The sequence below is a fragment of the Protopterus annectens genome, chromosome 4.part1, assembly GCF_019279795.1.
Source record: "Protopterus annectens isolate FY-2018-M chromosome 4.part1, PAN1.0, whole genome shotgun sequence".
Lineage (NCBI taxonomy): Eukaryota > Metazoa > Chordata > Ceratodontiformes > Protopteridae > Protopterus > Protopterus annectens.
In genome coordinates, this window is record NC_056734.1 from 475,867,957 (window position 1) to 475,889,677 (window position 21,721).

The 21,721-nt window shown below is 41.7% G+C and overlaps 1 protein-coding gene across 2 annotated transcripts in view; it reads right to left on the bottom strand.

Moving 5' to 3' along the window:
- Nucleotides 1–676: 676 nt before the first annotated feature.
- Nucleotides 677–21,721, bottom strand: part of ACSL3 (acyl-CoA synthetase long chain family member 3) — a 943,201-nt gene continuing 922,156 nt past the window's right edge. For both annotated transcript variants that reach the window (XM_044070290.1, XM_044070288.1), the window contains exon 16: nucleotides 677–1,528. In XM_044070290.1, coding sequence (XP_043926225.1) covers nucleotides 1,371–1,528 — 158 coding nt within the window. In that variant the 3' untranslated portion in view covers nucleotides 677–1,370. The remainder of the gene's footprint in view (nucleotides 1,529–21,721) is intronic.

Sequence of the window (21,721 nt, forward strand, 5' to 3'; positions counted from 1 at the left end):
AGTTAGTCAGTACAAACCAAAGGAGTTATTACTTGTGGAACTCCCCCAAGTACTAAGAAGACTGTTCTCTGCTAAGTTTTGTTCAGCCTTGTTTTTCCTTTTAACTTTGGGAGGAAGTGAAGGCAAACAAGAGACTGCCTGTTGACTGCATTCCTCATACTTAACTTCCAAACATTAAAAATCATAAGCAGGGAGCCAAAAGAGGAGCACTTTCTTACTTTCTAGAATACAAAGTCTTCATGTATTGGATATTATATCAATAATGATACCAGGTCTTGGTAAAGTCTTGTTTAGTTATTTAGTAACATTAAGTACCCTTGAATAGGTCTAACATTATAAAGATGGTCAGTAAATCTAGGATCACAGTTAAATCAGAGGGAAAAATCATAGCACTATATGTAGTACAGCATAGCAGTTTTTAGTTATGGGTAATCCTGGTACAGGGCTACTGCCAAAGTACCGTGCCTCCCCTTTTGTTTTGATTTTCTGTAAAAACACTGCAAGAGTTGAGTCAAACAAGGTACACTACTGTATTCTACTCAACAGAGCTGAACTCAAGACTTGTGTCTGTTTGGTATTTAAAGGCTAAAGTAAAGCTAGTTTCTTTTTGTCTGCATTTCAAAAGGCTGAAGTGAAATTCAGGTTTTCCGTTTCTCTTATAAAACCAGATTAACTGTTGCTGAATAAACTCATTTATTTTGTCAACATTTTATCACAGCTCTAAAATCTATATCCTGTTTCTCTAGCAGCTGCTGCTGCCTCATATACTTTCACTATAGCCCTCAGTATGGGTCACAACACTTCAGGCACCCATCTGTAGGCCTGTACTGGTGTCACAGGATAAGACAAAATATTCAGGATAAAGGAAAAAACATGCAAACAATAAGGACAGAAATGTTCTCAACAGTAACAAATGCAGTAGAAAAAACTAATTCAGCAACAAAAGTCAAACAACAAGAACACGGGTAGACACTAGAAATAAATAGCCAGTCAAAACATATCAACATTTCCTTTCATTTCTAAAGCTGAAAGATGTAACAGGCTGAACAAATGGTAATAAATAATTCTGATTATTCCAGCCTTTCAATATTTTGTGTGGATCTTTTGTAGAAAAGTAACTATGCAGACATATCATACAAAGAAAACTTCCTATTTTTCATATCGACTGGACTGATCTTAGACAAAACAGAGCCCACTGTGTGTTCTTCAGTATTTACTGGTACTACTAACAAAAGCTGGTCCATTAGTCAACGAGAATAACAAGAACATTTTTGGTTTGGTGTGTGAAAAATGTTTTCAAGTATATTCCGTTTGATCCGAGCCCATTTTTAGCAGGACATGTCAATGTAAAGAATTGCAAAGAGAATATGTTATTTTCCTCCGTACATTCTCTCAATGTCATCCTGATAATGATTCTTCAGCTCCTTCCTCTTCAGCTTGAAAGCATCAGTGACTAGTCCTGTTTCAGGAGTCCATGGCTCAGGACTAAGACGGATCTTTGCTGGGACTTCAAATTTTTCTAGTTCAGCTGCAAAGGAAACTCGGAGATTACTGCCTAGAATCTGAAAGACTGTTTTGTTTCTAGTGCAGACATACACCATCATTCTTAGAAAACCACTTAGAACAATTTTTTTCACATAACTACTTTATAAACAAGCAAACAGAATAAGCAAATAAATAAAAACAATTTCTCACTTTTTTGATTTCCTTTCCCAGAGGACTGCAGCTGTGTTGTAAAAATGATTAAGTAATGCTAAATGAAGTAATGGGACGGCATCTTTTCAAAAGAAAATGTTAAGAAGACCATGTTGGGTCAGCTGCATGTTAACAGTATCGGCAACAAATCATTAAACATGACAAACAGAAGCAATGCCTCACATGATACTACATGCATAACAGTTTGTCTTGCTTGCAAGAACTTTCTCACCCATAGTGAATTCATTCTGTGCGTTTCTGGACTTTGGTCTTTACTGTGTATATTTATTAACATCGGCTTATTTAATTGCTTCCATCCAGTATTCTACAGTATTTTTATCATTAGTGTTTATTTCTAATTCAGTTTTGCTGCTATTTAACTTAATAGTTTTACCAACCATTCTATTACTGGGTTTTCCCACTGAGTGTTCATGGGTTACTAGGTTGTTTAGATAATCATCCCTTTGGCCATTTCTTTCAGTTTTTAAGAATTCTATTTTATTTATTTCCATTATGAAGATCACAAGGTGCTTTAGACTGAGTTTCATAGCCACACTTATTTCCTGATTAATAATGCATCTGCAATATCCAAACAGTACTTGTATTTTAGCAGTTAAAGGGTGTATGTTTTAATTGCTTGTCTCTCTATGTAAGCTTTAATTTCTTTTAGCTTTTCCCCGGCTTTATGATGATCTCAAAGGTTTCACTAGGGTTTGATATTTGTAAATTGGATAGTTAGATGGCACCCCATTCCTTTTATCCACATTGTCTACCTATGTCTATTTCTCAGGCCCGGAAAATATTATACCTCCTATGCAGACATAGAAAAGGTCGATGTTAGCAGGCCTCTGGCACTAGATCATGGTGGTCTGCTGTAGCCCTAGGTGAAACAGCACACACTTAAGCCTCTCCCCTCTGTTCTTTGGATTCTACCTATGACCATGTCAGGCAGCCTTGAGGGATCTGCTCTGCTTTAGTTACATAAAGGGTGCTGTGCACAAATGTAAATTTCATCCACAACAAGCATAGGCTAGGGTTAACCAGCTGTCCATATTTGGGAACTTGTGTCCTGCATAAAAAAACTGAAAAAGTACAAATATCCTGAGATTTTATCGCAAAAAATATTTATGAAGTTTCTGCCAATAGTCATACACATACTTATGTTGGAGCAGGAACATCTTACTGGGTCTATATCAAAAGCAGGAAAAGGCTTCTGAGCGAATACTGAAACAGCGACACATATTCATCGAATCGCAGTTAAGCGATTCAATGAATATGTCATAGGGCAAGGAGATAGTTGGCCAACTTCACGGAGTTTCCCTTTCCTTCCCTATAGTGCGATCTTGGATTTGGTATATTTAGTTAGAGGGGTGTGTGGAGCAAAGTCCCCCACCTGTTTATAGTGTTAAATTATTGTTTTTTACCGAACGGCCGGGTAAGTTTTTTCCCTTGGGAAAAATCTGATTATGTGGCCGTTCGCTATTTTCAGGTTTCGTGCATTGTGTGTCAACTTTTATGTAGTCGTACATATGCACTTTTGGTGTTATAACATAGACCCCACCTTAATATTATATGAAATAACAGAAATAACTCAAATTCTGAAAGAGTGAGCTTTTATTTTGGCAAAAAAAGTCCAGTCAATTGCACTGGCTGTGGGCATGGTTTGTCTTGCAAAATCTTGAGTGTCCCTAAAAATGTCCCACTTTGGGCATTTGAAAATGTGGCAATTATCTTCAACACATTGGGAAACCCTGAGCTTACAATTATAATGGAGGCATGAACTTTATCTGGCAGCAACTTTGCCTCCAGGTGTCTCATTATTTTTCACTTTTACAGCATCTGCTCTCATTTCTGTATTGTAATACTCTTGCTGTAATTCATTATGCAGGCTAATATTACAGGCTGTACTTATATTTTATACAGATCATTCCAAAAAGGTCCATGCATGTATGTTTCATATTTTAATCATTGCATGTCAAGTTCTGTCTATATTTTATTAATATTTGTTGACTAGCATTGGCACATCATAATGTAACACTATTTAAACACTCAGTACTTGTATATACCTTTCAACACACACCCTAATTTAACAGCTTGCATTAAAAATACTAGCTGTGCCATGAATCAATCATATTGCCATATGCTATCATGTTGTTAAGCCAAAATGGTAATATATTATAACATAAAATATTTATTTTTTATTTTATTTTATTTTGATTTGGTTCTCATTACAATATATTACAAATTGAGTTCTGGTCTACAAGACTTCTTTAAATGGGTGTGTGAGCTTTTTGTAGGATCATGGGAAGTTACTACGCTATTGGCCTTGAGGCCCTCACAAGCCTAGCCAAGAATTTAGCCCATGTTCCAACAAGTCAGCCCCCTATGCCACTGTCCAGCAGGGACACCGGTGGAATCACAGGGGTGTGTTTTCTGTTCCCATCCAGTTATCCAGGTTGTGCTTAAAAAGTTTTAATGAGGTACTCTGCTTTACGTGGAGAGGGAGTCTATTCCACAAAAGGAGGAGTCCCTGGGACACAAATCTGTCCCGTCAACAAGTCTTACTGATGTCAGAGACCAGGTTAAGGTCTCACGTGCGGGTTACTCGAGTGGAGCTTGACTTGCAGATATGCAGCAGTCCCATCAGGGCAGGGTCTGAGATTGCTTTGTATGCCGGACAGAGGTCACTTCTGAGGAGTCTGTAGGAGACTGAGTAGAGGGACAGAGATTTTAGCCTATCTGTGTAGGGTACATGTTTGAGGCCCTGGATTCTCTGGGTGAGGAATCTCTGTGGTCTCTCCAGCTGCTGCATGTGCTTTGTGAGGTACATGCCACAAGGGGCATTGTATTCAGTAATTGGTTTTATAAGGGAAGAATACAGGGATGTTATGGCCACCTTGTCCCTGGATGAGATACCCTTACTAATGAGGTGGGCCATGTAGAAAGCTTTCTGTACAACAGGGGCAATATGGTGGTCAGAATTCAGTTTGCTATCAACCTGGGTTCCCAACTCCCTCACGACTGACTGCGTGCTTATTGCCATATGATCAGTGTGATAATTTGTGGGGACATCATTCCCCCCCCCCCAAAAGGGATGATGATGCATTTTTTTGGTATTCAGTTTGAGGCCATGTTTCTGGCACCAGTCATTTGTTTGGGTGAGACCCTCTTGGAGGATGTCCACATCACTAGGGGAAGTGATGACAGCACCCAGCTTACAGTCATCTGCACACTTGGTCAGCCATAGCCCACTAGATTTGACCTGCACCTCTAAGAAGTATATCCCAAACAGCAGAGGCCCCAAGACAGATCCCTGGGGTGTTACACCGCTTGTTACGGGTCTACTACTTGAGGTGGCTTCCCCTATTCTGATTAGGTGGGTTCGGTCAGTGAGCCAGTTTGCTACCCATCTTGTAGCATATACACTGATGTCTAGTTAAGAGAGTATATCTATTATACCTGATTGGGGAATAGTATCGAAGGCCTTGGCCACGTCAAGGTAGGCAGTGTGCACAGTCTTCCCCTTGTCTATGGTCTTGGTGACTGTCTCAAAGAAATCAACCAGATTTAACAGGCATGACCTTCCCTTGACAAAACCAAACTGTGTGGGATCAAGTGTCTGGAGGTTGCCAGTGTCCTTGTTAATGAGGTTCATGATAATCCGCTCCATGGCCTTGCAGATCAGGCTAGTTAGGCTAATGGGTCTATAATTTCCTGGATTAGTGGACACTCCACATTTGTGCAAAGGGATGACAGTAGCTATCCTCCACTTGGCCGGGATGAAGCTGCTACTCAGGCTTTGGTTGAATAGGGTGCATAATGGTGTTGCAAGTTCCTGCCTGAGTTCATGTAGGATGCAGCCTGGGATGTTATCGGGTCCCATGGAGGCTGTATTTTTTGCCTTTGAGAGGGCAGAGATTACTTGGTCCCTAGAGATAAGGGGAGGGAGGCAGGTACTGGGGATGTCCTGTTTTACTGATGGGGGGACAGAGGAGTGAAGTTTTCACTGAACCTGTCTACCAACAGGCTGGTTATATCTACAGGGTTTGTGTATATGGTGTCCTTAACCACCAGTTCTGAGCAGATCTGGGTGCTTCCCTTGAGATTGCGGACATATGTGAAGAAAGCCCTATGACTGTCTTTAGTAGATGTGGCCAGTTTGGACTCGAAGTTTGCTTTGGAGGATTTCACTAGTGCTCTTATTTGGTTGTTCAGGCTAAGGAGAGACTGCTTCCAATTAAGACATCTGCTCCTTCTTGGTCTTGGACAGCATTTTCTTCCTTTTATTATAGAGTTAAATATTGTGGGAAGAAATATCCAGGGAATTGTTACGGCTAGGCTTGTATAGACCCTAGGGCCGATAGCCTAGTACCAACCTATGAACCTATGAGTTTATTTATTGTAGATGTCCACTAGACAGGTTTACTCTTCCTTGAGGAGGATGAGTTTGTCCTGTCTGGTACTCCTGATTCCATGCAGCTATATAAATGCTCATATAGTACTTTGGTGTAAGTTTGGACATATGTTCCAGTTTCTGTGGAGGGGAGGGGGCTGTGACACTGTTTATACCTTTCCCTCAGGAGGTTGTAATCAGCTTTGGAGAAGTTTTTTTTGTTTGACCCTAGCTTGGGGGGGGGGGGGGTCAGGGGAGATGGTGACTTCAAAAGTGACTGCTTTGTGGTCAGATCTTACCAGGGATGATGACACTGTAGGGATGCTGCAGTGGTTACACATGTTGGTTAATACCAAGTCCAAGACATTTTCTCCTCTTGTGGGGGTGTCGATTGGTAAAATCAAGGAATCTCTGGGCATTTGTGTTTTGGCATGAGTATTTCTTCCAATCTATGGTTGGATAGTTAAAGCCGCCCAGGCTCACGGTAAAGGGTTGAATCTTGACAGATTCAAAGAGGTCCAGATAGGTGGAGTGGGCATCTTGAGTCAGAGGTGGAGGCCTGTAGCTAGCTATGATTTGAATAGGTGTCTTGTTAATTGTTAACCTCACCTGGAGGATTTCCTGTGTATCATACTGTTTGACCAGGCTAGAGGTGTCTATGTCTTTTATATATACTGCAACTCCACCTCCTTTTATTTTGCTGTCCATGGCTTGGGGTCTGAATGAATGACAGGATGAACTCAGGCAGGAACTTGAAGCACCATTAACATTTCTGCATTAGCTTCTTGCTCACAAATGCTTGCAGTGTCATTCTTGTTCTGTACATTACTTTGTAAATAATTGTTGCTGTAATCCACCTGTTTAATATTTTTATATTCTACTACACACTGTTAAAATTGTGGATCCCCCTCTAGTAGGACACACCTTACTTACTTGTAATATTTGCTTGGCATGTATGTATGTATGTTTTATGTATGTAGACATGTAGGTATGTATGTTTTCATCTGCACAATTGAATCTTTTCTCCAGTGTTAAAATTGTGCATTCCTCTTGAATGCCAAACCTTTCTGACTTTGTAATACCCTTAGCATGCATGTATGTTTTGTCTGTTTGTTTGGAGCTTTTCTCCCCGGGCCTCCGCTGAAAATGGACATGTATCCAGTCGGATTATCCCGGACAACAAATGTAAAATAAAATAAATAAATAAATAAATGAGTAACCTGGTATGGCTGGGGTGCTCTCTGCAGCTTTGAACCAGGTTTCTGTGACTACACGTCAGCTTTTTCCAGGGTTAACAAAGCTTGCAACGAGTGCAGTTTTATGTTTAGACTCCTAGCATTAGCAGCATGACCTTTAATTTATATTTTGATGAAATTTTCATGTTGATAGTTTTGACCTAATGGCATTGCCTAAAAAAGGTACTATGGGGGAGGAAAGAGCCTTTGCCAGGAGCCTGAATCCCAAGGGAGACAGATGCAGGCATTCTCTGGCAAAGTATTGAGGCTTGTTAATCATGTCATCCCAGGCTGTCAGGTACTGGATCCTCTCTGAATGACACCACAAACTAAGCCAGTTGTTAAAGTCAATCATTTTCTGTTTGTACTGAGGCATCATTGTGGGTGACGGTAGAATGCTGCTTAAGGCTAGGGACATACCTGCCTAGGACGCATACTCAGCGAGCTCGATCATGTCTCTCTTCATATAGTCCAGGGAGGTACATCTCAAGTCATTAACTCCAACATGGACTATGACAGTCATGTAGCCATCAGCATTCTCCCTTTATAATTACATATTCATCTAGGTAGGAGAATGCCTTCTTTTGCAACAGTCCCTTGACCATACATAGACATTGTATGACTTGGACTTGCTTATTCTCTATGTTTGAAGATATTACTCGGTCTGTGAGTACTGCAATACTGTTTTTCTACTAGGGTTGGTTTCCATGTTTACATAATGTCTCACAGTTTACTACATTACACGACTGTTGGCAACTCATGACAGGATGATTTCAAAGGACCATAACATGGCAACTCATGACAGGATGATTTCAAAGGACCATAACATAACTTTATAATGTTTAAAGCTTTACTATTTTACATGTAAAAGTGTTATTTTTTGTTTTAATTTGATGATTAAGGTTTCTTTCCTGGTTGCTTATGGTCAGAGGACTTCATATTGCTGGATTTACATGTTTAGCTATTGGAAGTTGGGGTGTGTGGTACCAACCTGTTTCAGATACGAGCTTCAAGTGACCCAGACTGCCAGATATATTATCAACTTTTCTGAGTATGAAATGGGTGTCATAACACACTGTAGGTGTCTGTTCATCTACTGATCATCTGGATGTGTGAGGACTTTCCTACTAGGAGGTTAGGAATTTTCTTGTCAACTCCTTCTGTTCTGCTTTACTCTGTTATACTAGTCTCCCAATTTATTTTGGGATCTTTGGCAAGAAGGCCTGTGGAAACACTCCAGAAAAGCTAGACTATAACAACTCACTGTTGTGTGCTGTAAATCTGCTTACTTCATCTTATGTACATCCTATCCCTCTTAGGCACTATGAACAATTGCTTTACTTTGAAGTGTGCTCTCTTGAGGTGGGACTCTTGTGAGTTATAAAGTTTGAAAAGTTGGTAGAGGCATGTTGCTCTAAAATGTTGTAGACCTGAACCAGATTAACATTACGATCAGAAACAGTGTGAGATCTGCATAAAAGCAGCTTTTTGTGTCGAGAGATCTTAGGAGAAACAAACAAACTGACTATGCTTTTATGGATGGTGGGTAGGCTGTGCAGCCCAACTTCCCCCTCCATTGTACAGTTTTTACTTCACAACCGTAAGAGTTGTCAGTTTGACTTTTTTTAGTTGACAAGTTTGCTACTATCAGATAAACATGGACTCTTTTTCATGGGTAATTCTTTTAGCAAAGTACAAAATTATCTTGCCTATTTCTTAGGAGAATTGAGGTCATGATTACAAACTGTATATGTCTGAGATTTCGGCATGCTCATTACCTTTTGTGGAATACACCTATGTCCTTCCAATACTGTCATCTCCTGCCTAGGTGCTCTGACATACTTTTTTTTTTAAATCAGATTCTGGAGTATTCCTTGAGGCCAGAATTTTTCCATCTCTTTTAAAGGAAGCTCTGGTTCTATCTTGGTTCTCAAGAAGCATTTTTCGACAAGGTTGACTAAATTGAATAAACACTATGGTAGTCGTCAGGAATGTAAACCTTACCTTTTATTGAAATGTATTAATAAAACAGAACTAGCACTTTGTCTTTCATTTTCCAAAAAGTTCTTTCAAATACCACACAAATCAAGACTAAACACTAGAAATCCAAAAGAAACTAATTAGAAATTATACATGAATTGCATTAATTATTTAATCAACCACTTAAAACTGCTTATTAAGGATACATATGTTACATAAATTAAATAATGTGGGGTGAGTAGGAAAGGAAGAAAGTTAACAGAGCAAAAGCATAGCTGAGAGTATTTATTTTTTTGCAGGAATATTAATCAGGCAAATCTATCAGTTGAAACAGAATAAGGAATGCAGTCAAGTTTACACTGTCAGAAACTTTAGTGTCTGAGGCTGTTTCGGGGCATGTTTATTTCAAGGAGCTAGCTTACGTATTCTATGCAGTCTGATGTTGAGGCTTTTACACCTCCCCCTCCTCATTTCTAGGGATGCTTGCTGCAAAGGAATGCTCCAACTACCCAGCGTACACAGCAGTTCTACAAGTAGATCAGCCTGCTCACTATGTGAGTTTTACCGATTGTTCTTGTATATTCCTGACAATTTTTTATTTAAACAGACCTAATGTAGAATCCAACAGCAAAAACAGTAATATCTAATTACTTGAAGCTACTGAACACCGTTTGCACAGGTTTTAAAAATGCTGTTGGGGTAAGTCCAGTTGCTTATGCCTTTGGAAAGCCCTTTAGTCTTGTTTTGAACTGTCCTTAGGTTTTTTGCAAGGGTGGGGTGAATGCAGTGGTTGAAGCCACTGAACTATTGGGTCTGCATGGGTCTTAAAATGTGGTGTTGCTTAAGCCTTTGGAATGGTGTTTAGTTTTGTTTTGAACTATCTTTAGGTTTGTTTTCAAGGCTGGGAAAACAGTACTTGGATCTATCGAATATGGTGTTTAATTGGGGTTTTAAAAAGTGGTTGTGGAAGTCACATTGATTAAGCTTTTGGAATGCACCTTATGTTTGTTTTGAACTGTCTTTAGGTTTGCCTGCAAAGGTAGGAAGAATGCAGTGCTTGAAGCTATGACATCCCCTCTCTGGGCCAGTAATCAAGGAACCTGAATCCTCACCACTGACATTGGAGAGGAACTTTCACTTGGAACAAAAATGGATACACCCTGCATTATCAGATGCAGCAATCTGCATCAAGCACAATTTCCATTAAGAGCATGCAGGGAACCAGTCCGGTGGCTGTTTTTTTCTCTCTCTCCAGATCGCCAGTAAGACTCCCCACTGGCACAGCTACAGAGTTGAGTCCTCATTCGATTGTCCATGCCAAATCCTCCACCGCTCTCTCTGTGAAACCACTGCTTTGTGTCCCTGCTCCAAGCAGCTGACAAACACGCACTGAGATTTGATTTTCACACACACACAAACACACACGCACACAGACACACAGACACACAGACACACAGACACAGACACAGACACACAGACACAGACACAGACACAGACACAGACACACACACACACACACACACATACACACACACCTGGGAAAGGCTGTCACAGATGTACTAGCCATGTTTCCTTCTGCCAGACTATAAAGTAGTTACACCGCCACCAAACACTCCAAAGCCAGCTACTCAAAGACTCTTGCAAGAGTACCCATTTATACTGAGTGAAAAAAGAAGTTATGTCTTACCATAATGTTCCATCTGAGTTGTTGATCTTCTTCCAGTCATCACTGATGGGTTAGATTCCGAGCCCTTGGAACCCAGTCGGCCTAATACCAAGCTCAAGTACACCAAAAACTCTTGAGCTAAGCTGCTACCCACAATGCCCTTCTCCCAGTTACCTCAGATCGAGTTTGCATGCAACACACAGAAGAAAACAGAAAGACAGAGGCTATTTCTGCGCAGAAACCCTGAAACACCACAAGGACCCAGAAGATCCACCAGGAGCCATTGGTGGGGGACGGTGGGAGGGTGTGATGACTGGAACTCAGATGGAACGTTATGGTAAGACATAACTTCTTTATCTGAAGTTGCTAATCTTCTTCCTATTCATCACAGATGGGACCGAGTCTCCAGCTACTTGGAGAACCTGGGTGGCCCTTATGGAAGAACATTCCTGAGAACATTGAGCCAAAGGCCGCTCTTCCCCTGGAGACCAATCCAATTTGTAATGCTTGATGAAGGTATGGGGTTTAGCCCAAATGGCTGCTGCACAAATGTCATCCATGGAAGCCCTGGAGTGAAAGGCAACTGAAGTTGTGATAGACTTGTTGAATGAGCTTTGATTTGAAGAGGTTTAGATTCATTTGCTAGGAAGTATGAAAAAGTAATGCAATCTCTGAGACATTTTGATAAAGTAACTTTTGATACAGCACATCCCATTCTAGGACCAGAAAAGGAAATGAAAAGTTGGTCAGACTTGCGAAAGGACTTAGTCCTGTTCAAGTAGAAATGTAGTTGTCTATGTACGTCCATTGAATGTAGGCAGTATTCTCCCTAGTTGGAATAATTTGGGAAAAACACAGGGAGCTCAATGGACTGGTTAATAGAGAAGTTGGAGACTACTTTGAGGAGAAAGGATGGGTTAGTACGAAGGGATACTCTGTCCTTGTGGAAGATTAGATACGGGCTCTTGATGCATAAGGCTTGTAATTCAGATATCCGTCTGGCTGATGTGACCGCTACCAAAAACAGAGATTTCCATGACAGGAATTTTAGATCACATGTCGCAGCAGATTCAAAGTGGGGTAGAGAGAGAGACTGAAGAACCCGAGAGAGATGCCATGTCTCTACAGGTTGCCTGATAGGAGGTCTGCTATGGAAAAATCCCTTGAGAAAGGTCTTGCAAAGTTGGATGGAGATAAGAGAGACGCCATCCGAACCGTTATGGAAATTGGAAATAGCTGCTAAATGGACTTGAATAGTAGAAGCTGATGAACCATTGTCAAACAACTCAGAAAGATACTGGAGTATAGGAACTGAAAAAGGATCTAGCATCTGATTATTAGACCGGATAGCGAATCTTTTCCACTTGTCTCTGTAGAGTTTTCTGGTGGATGGTTTATGGGAGGCCAGAATAATATGACGGACAGGTGAGAAGAGGGTTTCCTGCCTGGTGACTAATGGAAGTGGAGAAACTAAGCTGTCAGCTTGAGAGTGGACAGATTTGGGGGAGTCAGCCCTTGTGGGTGAGATATCAGGTCCTGACAAGTGTCCAGGATCCAAGGAGGTTGTAACAGGTGAGGTTGGAGTAAGGGAAACCACACTTGTCGAGGCCAGATAGGGGCAATGAAGATTATTTTACATCTCAACCGGATTGCTTTCTTTAGAAAGAGGGGTATCAAAGGAATCGAAGGATAAGCATAGAGAAGACCCGAGGGCCAATCGTGAGTCAAAGTGTCTCTCGGTTATTCCCCATCTGGGGGAAAGAGGGCAAAGTAGCTGCTGCATTTTTTGTCTGACGGGGAAGCAAAAAGATTGCAGCAAGGCTGGCCCCAACAGCTGAAGATTTCTGCAGTCACGTTCAGGTTGAAAGACCACTCATATGGGCAGAGGATACATCTGCTCAGTCTGTCCGCAATCACGTTGGAGCTCCCTGGGATATGCGTTGCAATCAGAAAGTGGTTGGAAGTTATCGCCCAATGCCAAATTCTCATGGCCTCGCAACATCGGGGGTAGGATTTGGTCCCTCCCTGTTTGTTTATGTACCAGGCAACAGACATATTGTTCGACTGGATTGCAATCGTTCCCGACAGAAGGAGTGGATGAAGTGCCTGCAATGCTAACAGCACCGCTCTTAATTCCAGGGCGTTGATATGCAAGTTGACCACCAAGCTGGACCACGTGCCTTGGACTGTCTTTCCCTGGAAGTGGCCACCCCACCCTATCAGGGAAGTGTCCGTGGTCACCGTGGCATTGGGTTGGGGAGTCTGGAGGGGTGGCACCAAAGATTTTCGTCTGTTTTTATCCACCAGAGGAGATCTTGCTTGCAGAAATTGGTGATGAGGATCTGTGCATTCAGAGGATGGAGATTGGATACCCACTGGGACAAAAGGAGCCATTGTAACAGTCTCATATGCAATCTTGCCAGGGGGACAATTGGGATGGCAGCCGCCATAGACCCCAGAGCCTGTAGAACTTCCCTTGCAAACACTTTCCTTTGACAGAGTATCACTTGTACTTGTAATCTTAATCTCTGAAGTCTGTGAGGAGGGACAGAGACTTGGCTTGTTTGAGTATTGAATACTGCTCCTATAAATTCCAATTGTTGGGTTCGATGAAGTTTGGATTTTTGCCAGTGTATTGTAATGCCTAGAAACTCTGCCAGTGCTAGAGTGTAGCAGAGGGCCATGACCAGAAGGCACTTGGTGGGGGTGGAGAGGAGCCACTCGTCTAGATATGTAAACACCTGGAATCCTTGAAGTCTCAGATGAGCCGTTACCACTGCTAGGCATTTCATGAACACTCTGGGGGCCGTCGAAAGACCAAATGGCAGGGCTCTGAATTTGTAATGATTGGCTCCCAATCAGAAGTGAAGGAGACACCTGGAGTGCTTGTCCATTTTGATGTGGTAATATGCATCCTGGAGATCTATCGAGCACATGCACACATCCTCCCGAAGAAATGGGAGAATGGATTGTCTTGTGACCATGCGGAATTTGGTCTGAACAAATGATTTGTTTAGTTGGCTGAGATCCAAAATGGGTCTCCAGTCCCTGGTCTTTTTTGGCACCAAAAAGAATCTTGAGTAGAAATCGGATTCACACTGGTCTGGGGGGACTTGCTGGATGACTCGTTTTTGACACACCTTTCTTATTTCTGAAGCTGCTTCTTCCCTTTGACTGGGTGGAACACTGGGAAGGCATTCTGGAGATCTTGGGTAAGAAATCAGAGGGATGTAATAACCTCTGGAAATTATTCTCTGCACCCACTGATCATTTGTAATAGAGTGCCAGGCAGCTTGGTGCAGAGAAAAATGAGCCCCGACTGCTTCCAGAGGAAAGCAATCAGGTAGCGCTTCAGGAGTGCCGATAAGGTCATCCGGAGAAAGACTCCCTGGAGTCCAGATTTCGGGGACCCCCTCTGCCCCTAAAGGGGCATCTTCCATTATTGGAACCCCCTCTGCTTCTGGGGGAATCCTCACCACGTGCACTACGGAAAGAGCCTTGAGATTTTTTTGTGCCATATCTTTCCACTCTTCTGGTTCCTGCAGAAAGAGCGCTGAGGTTTGGAAAAACGTAGGCCAACGGCAGACAAGGTATTTCCATCCTGCTTGCACTTGGCTAATGTGTCCTTCACTTTAGAACCGAACAAAGCGGAAGGCTCGATAGGGGCGTTCAAGAAGGAAGACTTGAAGAAGTCTGCGAGGTCACAAAAGCGCATTCAGGCATGGAGTCTCATAACTACAGCTGTACCTGCAGCTCTAGCTGCCCCTTCAGTTGCGTGGGACAGCAACCTCACGGACGAGCTGGAGATCGACTCTAGGGTAGTAAGCTGATAATCAACTTTATTGCGTGCCCTGTCAGAAACTTGACCCGCGAGGGTTCCAGACAGTTCAGAGATGAGATCTATTTGGAGCCTCGTAAAATGTGCCAAATAATTCAGAGACCTGACAGCAAAGGTCGCTGAAGCAAAAACTCGCTTTCCTAATCTGTCCACCGCCCAGGACTCTCTGTTGGGTGGATGGACAGTAAGACTTTCCTCCGCAAAGTCCTTTTTTGTGGCAGCCGCCACCACCATAGCATCTACTGGTAAGCCTCTTGACCAATGGGGCTGTTCCTCTGGAGGGTAAAGTATCTTGTCTGGTCTCCGGGGAATGGCCTCAATGGTATCAGGGTTCTTCCACACCCGCTGCATGATGAGCTGGACTAACTCATCGGCAGGGGGGAGTCACCCAAGAAGTAGAGGGCCGAAAGCGGAAAGCCTGCAGGAATATGGATTCCTCAGAGGAAGGGTTGGAAGGCTTCCAGTCACCCCTCTGCCTCAAAATTTTCAGGATTTCTCCAAAGGAGACATCGTCAGGGGGTGACCATGGGGACTCTTTCCCCATCATCGTAGTCCTTATCCTCAGTGAGGGATTCCTCTGGTGAGTCCATGTGTTTCCTCTTACACGTCCGTTTCCGAGGTGGTTCTTCAGTGGGAGCGTCTGAAGAAGACTCAGAAAGGAGGTTACCCTGTACATGGGTTTCCTGAGGCTTGCCCTCTCGGTGTCCTGGGGAGGTGGCCTATGATAGCTGCAGCTCAGAAGGAGCATGGGGGAAGGTCCGACGTAGGAGGAGTGCTTCCCGAAGCAAGCACCCTCTCCATCACCTGAAAGGCAGGCCTGTCCGAAGAGGAATGGGAGTCCGGAACAGAATTAGACAATCTCGGAATCGGGGTCACACCCCGCTCTGTGTGGCCAGCCCCCAAGGACAGAGTCACAAGCAAAACCGGGGCGGGTGTCGCCCCTGGATCCGAAGACGGAACAGATGAAACAACTGGAACCGTACCTGGAGCCGGGGGAGATTGAGGAAGGGGTGGTTCCGAAGGAACAGAAACCCAAAGGGGCCTCTGAGCCTCAGAGAAGGTCACTGTCGGCACCGAGGAGAAGATTCCCCCCAAAGACGTCAGAGCTATAAGCCTCGGAACCAAAGGGTCCAAGAGAGGAGAATACGTGGGAGTCAAGGAGGCAATGGACCCAGAACCCGGAGTGGGATGGGTTTTAGGAAAATCTGTAATCCCTCTGGCTGTCAGCAGCTGATCGAACAGGTGCACCACATCCAATTCAGATTGACTCTTGGTGGACCTTACTGACACTCCTGAGGGGGAGTCAGGTCAGTCCAAAAAGAGGCTAAAGGCTTGTCCTAAAAACATATCCAAAGATGGGGAGTACTGGGTCTGTGGTGTAGGAAAAGTCGGCACCGAAGTTTCCAGTTTCAAAAGGGGGACTATCGGGTGCTGAGAAAGGGCTCGGAGCCAAGGAGATAGCTGGAGTGGAGGTCATTATCGGCTCTGAAGAAGTGGTCGGTACCGATCTCGGAATGGAGATGGGTGACATCGGTGCCGAGGTAATAGTAGGCAATAAGGCTGGAGCCAAAATCACACTTGGAACCGTAGTGGTCAGTGCAGAGGGCGGCACCAATGTGGAAGTCATCGAAATATCCGCAGAGACCACTGGAGAAGAACTCGGAACAGAGGTGGTTGGAGCCAATGAGGCGATCTTGTGCTCCGTGGAAGACTTGTGGGCCTTATGCTTATGAGGCTTGCCCTTATCACCAGCCGGTGAAGAGGGGTCAAAAAGAGGACATTTTTTGTCCTATGATGGAGGGGTTGAGACCTCCGATGCAGAACGAGCCTCAGAAAAAGGTCAAGAAAGCAGGCCTTTCAAAATTAGTTTATTTTTACTTTCATTCAGCTTTCACTGACTGAAACTGACACAAATCTGACAGGGAGATTTCACAGATAAGTGGGAAACCCGCCAGACAATATACACAATCATCATGCAGGTCGCTGTTGGAGAGTTTACCATTGCAGGAAGTGCAATGCTTAAACCCCAAAGTCCCTTTCTTTTCAGACATACTAAGTATATCAAATCAACAATCCAAAAAAAAAAAAAATAGAGAAACAAAGGAAAAGAGAAAAATACCAACAATGGTATGAAGAATACCACAAGGGCATTTACCAACAATGGTTAGAAGGAGATACCCGTGGGTAGAGCTGGTTAAGATAATAAGATATAGAAGAGTTTTAAAGAGAAAAAATATATAAAATACTGTAAATTTTGAAAAAATACAACACTTAGTTGGAGAGCTCTGTGAAACACTGCTATATGGCTGCACGGTAAATGAGATCTGAGGTAACTGGGAGAAGGGCATTGTGGATAGCCGCTTAGCTTGAGAGTTTTTGGTGTATGCGAGCTTGGTATTAGGCCGACTTGGTTCTGAGCCCTTCAGTGATGAATAGGAAGAAGATTAACAACTTCAGATTTAATATTAATACAAATGATAGTTTGAAGTGGCCTAGCAGGGGTGTATATGTGCAGTAAGTCCAGTAGGGCTTTGCTTTGCTCTGGTTTGTATATTAATTTGTGGAATCATAGTAACAGGGTGTGAGTCAAGCCAACCAAGGTATTTTAGGCCTATGCAATGATGGGTTCTGTTTGATGAGTTATTGGCAAATTTTGCTTTTTTTTTTGTAGCACTCATTTAATTTATTTTGGATGGAAGCTTGAAGGCATACCTCTCAACCTGGACCATGAAAAATCTGGACAAAGGCCCATGAAAAATAGGTACAAATCTGTATGATGATTAACATAAAATTTGCACGCATGGTTATGTAACCCTGCCCACTTCAAAGAATTGTGGGATACCAACTTTCAAACACAAACTGAAGAACAGACAGCCAAAATATGGGCCCAGGTTCTGAGTCCCCCTGCAGCCATTCCAGTGTCCCATTACTTGGCTATTTCACCCCATTTACCATAAACACTGTAATGTGCATACTGCTTTACTTCTACAATGATTTGGATTTTATTTTACATTTTATAGCACAAACTCTATCAGACATTTGCTAAATAAAGCAATACAGTCTCGCAATGAGAATAGACTTAGCATTAAAACTTCTCTGCCCTTGAAACTCATATTTATTGAAACAGCGTTGAAACCCACATACAAAGAAAATGCATCTGGCCAGTAGTGGATAAAGATTACCTTTGGACTGTTTTTAAATCATAGGGCTCTTGCACATGAAGCATGCATGTGTTCTTTGATACACCTTCCTGACTGTATTAAATAAAATTCCTTGTATAATACAGCACACTTGTTAGAGCACATTTTAAATGTATTGTTTTGAACATTTTTCCAGTTAGCAATGAGACAAAATGCATGAACCAGTAACGACAAAACTGCCCAATTCAGAACATTTCCATCATAAAAGTCTACTCAAACGTCTACAATCCACCAGTATCAGTAAATATGCATAATCTCTGCAGAAGTAAAAGTCATCTAAATAATTCCACATTAAAGAGATCTGTAAGTATTGAAGAGATTGCTATCAAACAACTTTATATTTCACTGTTTCATCTACAAATAAAGTGCCTGTTGCCCTTGATGAATAAATTGCCTATGTTACACTGAAAAAAATAAGCTAGTAATATTGCAATAAGGAATGGATGCCAAACTGATAACAGGTTCATAGTTACTAGGTATCTCCGCCAAAGAGGACATTCTAAGGACTGCAGAATCCACTCCCTTTAAAAATACAACAGTACAGTATCAGCAAATCCATCTACCTACTGTGGGAGTAGAACCCACAGCATTCTGCATCAAAACCCAGTATACTACCTGTTGTGCTACTACTAACAATGCAATGCAAACAGACTTGACCTAAGCAGCACTAAACTTCTTCCCCTGAAGAATTTTGCAGCACAAGAAATCTGGAAAAAAAAACAAAATTTATTGGGGGGAGACAAATGCCCAAAACCAGGGAGTGGGACACATTCTAAAATCTTAGAAAGTTGCTAGAATAAAATGGTTTGGTGTCAGCATGCATTTCCTGAAAGATAGGAAGACTGAAACTTAAATGGCTATAATTATTTAGTGAATTCAGTTCTCACTGATTTGCCAGAAAACCACACATTTTAAGAAAAACAAAGACCAAACGTATGACCCTAACATTCCAGATACTAGAGCTCTTAACTCATTCAATCATAAGTGGTGGTGGTATGGGTAGAGAATTCAAGCTCTTGCCCCTTGTACCCAAGGTACAGGGTTTGAGCCTGGGTAACCCTAACCAGAGGTTACAGGTCACTGGGGCCTTACACACACACACACACGCACACGCACACACACACTTAAATAGAAGCTTCAAAATAGCTGCTTAATGATCTGCTTAAATAGAAGCTTCATACACACCCCCTTCAAAATAGCTGCTTAATGATCTGCTTAAACAGAAGCTTCAAAATACCTGCTATAATAAAATAGGAGCTGCTGCCATGATGTGCTTAAATAAAATACAGAACCACAAATCTCTCTGCTTAATACTGGAATGGCCACACACACCTGCTTAAATAGAAGGTTCAAAATAGCTGCTTAATGATCTGCTTAAATAGAAGGTTCAAAATAGCTGCTTAATGATCTGCTTAAATAGAAGGTTCAAAATAGCTGCTTAATGATCTGCTTAAATAAAAGCTTCAAAATAGCTGCTTAATGATCTGCTTAAATAGAAGGTTCAAAATAGCTGCTTAATGATCTGCTTAAATAGAATGTTCAAAATAGCTGCTTAATGATCTGCTTAAGTAGAAGCTTCACACACACCCTTCAAAATAGCTGCTTAATGATCTGCTTACCACGAATCTCTCTGCTTAATAGCATAACGGCCATTAAACACACACAGTCTGCTTAAGCTGCAACGATTCAAAATAGCTGCTTTGACTCTGCTTAAATAAAATAGAGAACCACACTTCAAAATAGCTGCTTAAATGGAAGCTTCAAAATAGCTACTTAAATAGAATAGAAGCTGCTTAAATAAAATCCGCTGCAATGATCTGCTTAAAATAGAGAACCGAGAACCACTCTGGTTAATACCGGAACGGCCATTAAACAAACACAGCCTGCTTAAGCTGCAACGATTCAAAATAGCTGCTTTGACTCTGCTTAAATAAAATAGAGAACCACACACATTAAATAATGAGCCACTCTGCTTAAATACCGGAACGGCCATTAAACGCACACAGTCTGCAACAAACCAGTCTGCTTACAAATAGCTGCTTCCTCTCTGCTTGCCAATTACCAGAAAGGCCATGACATGTATCAGATAGCTTAACTGATTTGAACTCTGCCGCCAGTTTAACAGATTTGAACTTTGCTGCCAATTAGAAGAACAGTACACCGGAATGGTCACCTAGTCCTGGAAATGAAATATAGCTAATCTGCTAGCTTCAATGAACCAAGAACCTAAGTCTTAGCTAAAATAGCTCAACAAACCACTGTTCTTAAAAATAGTTGCTCGCCAATTACTGGAATGCCCACCATGTATCAGATAGCTTAGCATATTTGAACTTTGCAGTCTTAAATAAAACACACACAAATGCACGCTTAATACATGGGAGCAGAACCTGAACCACTCTGCCTAAATAAAACACAGAACTGCTGCCAATAAAGAAACACTCTGCTTCACAGTGGGAACCACTCTCTGCAGTCTTAAATATTAAACAAAATAGTTGCTGCTGCTTCCACTCTGCTCAAATAAAATTGCTGCTTGCTAGTTCCACTCTGCTTAGCTGCTGCCAATTATGAATAATACCCCAGAGTGGCCATCTGCTTAAAAGTTAAATAAAATAGGTGGTAATAACCAACCACACACACAGTCCGACTCTGAGCGTAAACTAGATAGCACATTATGAGTTAGCCTAGAAAGCTTAGCACAAGCACATTTGAATTAAAATGGAGCAGCCTGGGCCTGTTTTCTTTTCTTTTTTTTTCTTACCTAACCTGTGTTGCGGCATGTGGGTGTCTGCTGGGAGGACTGAAACTTAGGAGTCCAATGAAGCTGATGTCATCACGCACACCCCTGTAGGCTGGTGATGCTTGGTGACCTCAGCCATAAACTTAAAGTTGTAAAAAAAAAAAAAAAAAAAAAAAAAAAAAAAAAAAAAAAAAAAATGGGGAATTAAAGGGGCCAATCAGAAATTCGTGGGACCCCATTATTTTGGCCTCAAAACCGATAAATACAGAGGAATTCAGTACAGTTGAGAGGTATGCTTGAAGGTTAAGCAGTACAGAGGAACCATACAGTAAAGTGAGGAGTAGGAGTGTAAAGGCCAGGAGTTTCATGGATGAATCAGTGAAGTAGTTTTTTGTTCTATATAGTGTCCCTGATTTTTGGTGATTTTTTTTTTTGGATAGCCTTTTACATGTATAAGTCAAATTTCAGGTTAATCGATACTTTAGTTATACATTTTGACTAGCCTTTCAATTGTGATGGCTACTATCTGAACTGACCTATGAGTCAAATATCCTAATCTTTCCAGACATTTTCATCATAATTTTTTGACAGTGTACATTGTTTTTTTTTTTTTCTGTATCCTATGTATAAAATGTTTGACCATACACTGCATATGTAAATAAGGTTTGCTCATTTATTTTTTATGTGATTTTGCTTACCCAGGCTATGCCTGTAAATGGTCCAAGAAGATGCGCTACCCAGGTAAACAAACCAAAAACATACTTTAACGGTCATCACAAAACACAAACATAATCTAAGCAACTGCAAATAAAATATGGAGATAATTCCCAAAAATTAATACCACTCTACCATATTTACTTCTGTCCGTCTTCACTTTTAATTTAATTTAAAACAGCTACTATTCATCCTTAAATTAAACATCAAATCCATTATTTATGAACTCTATGATCACACTGATAAAACTCTCAACTTTCATA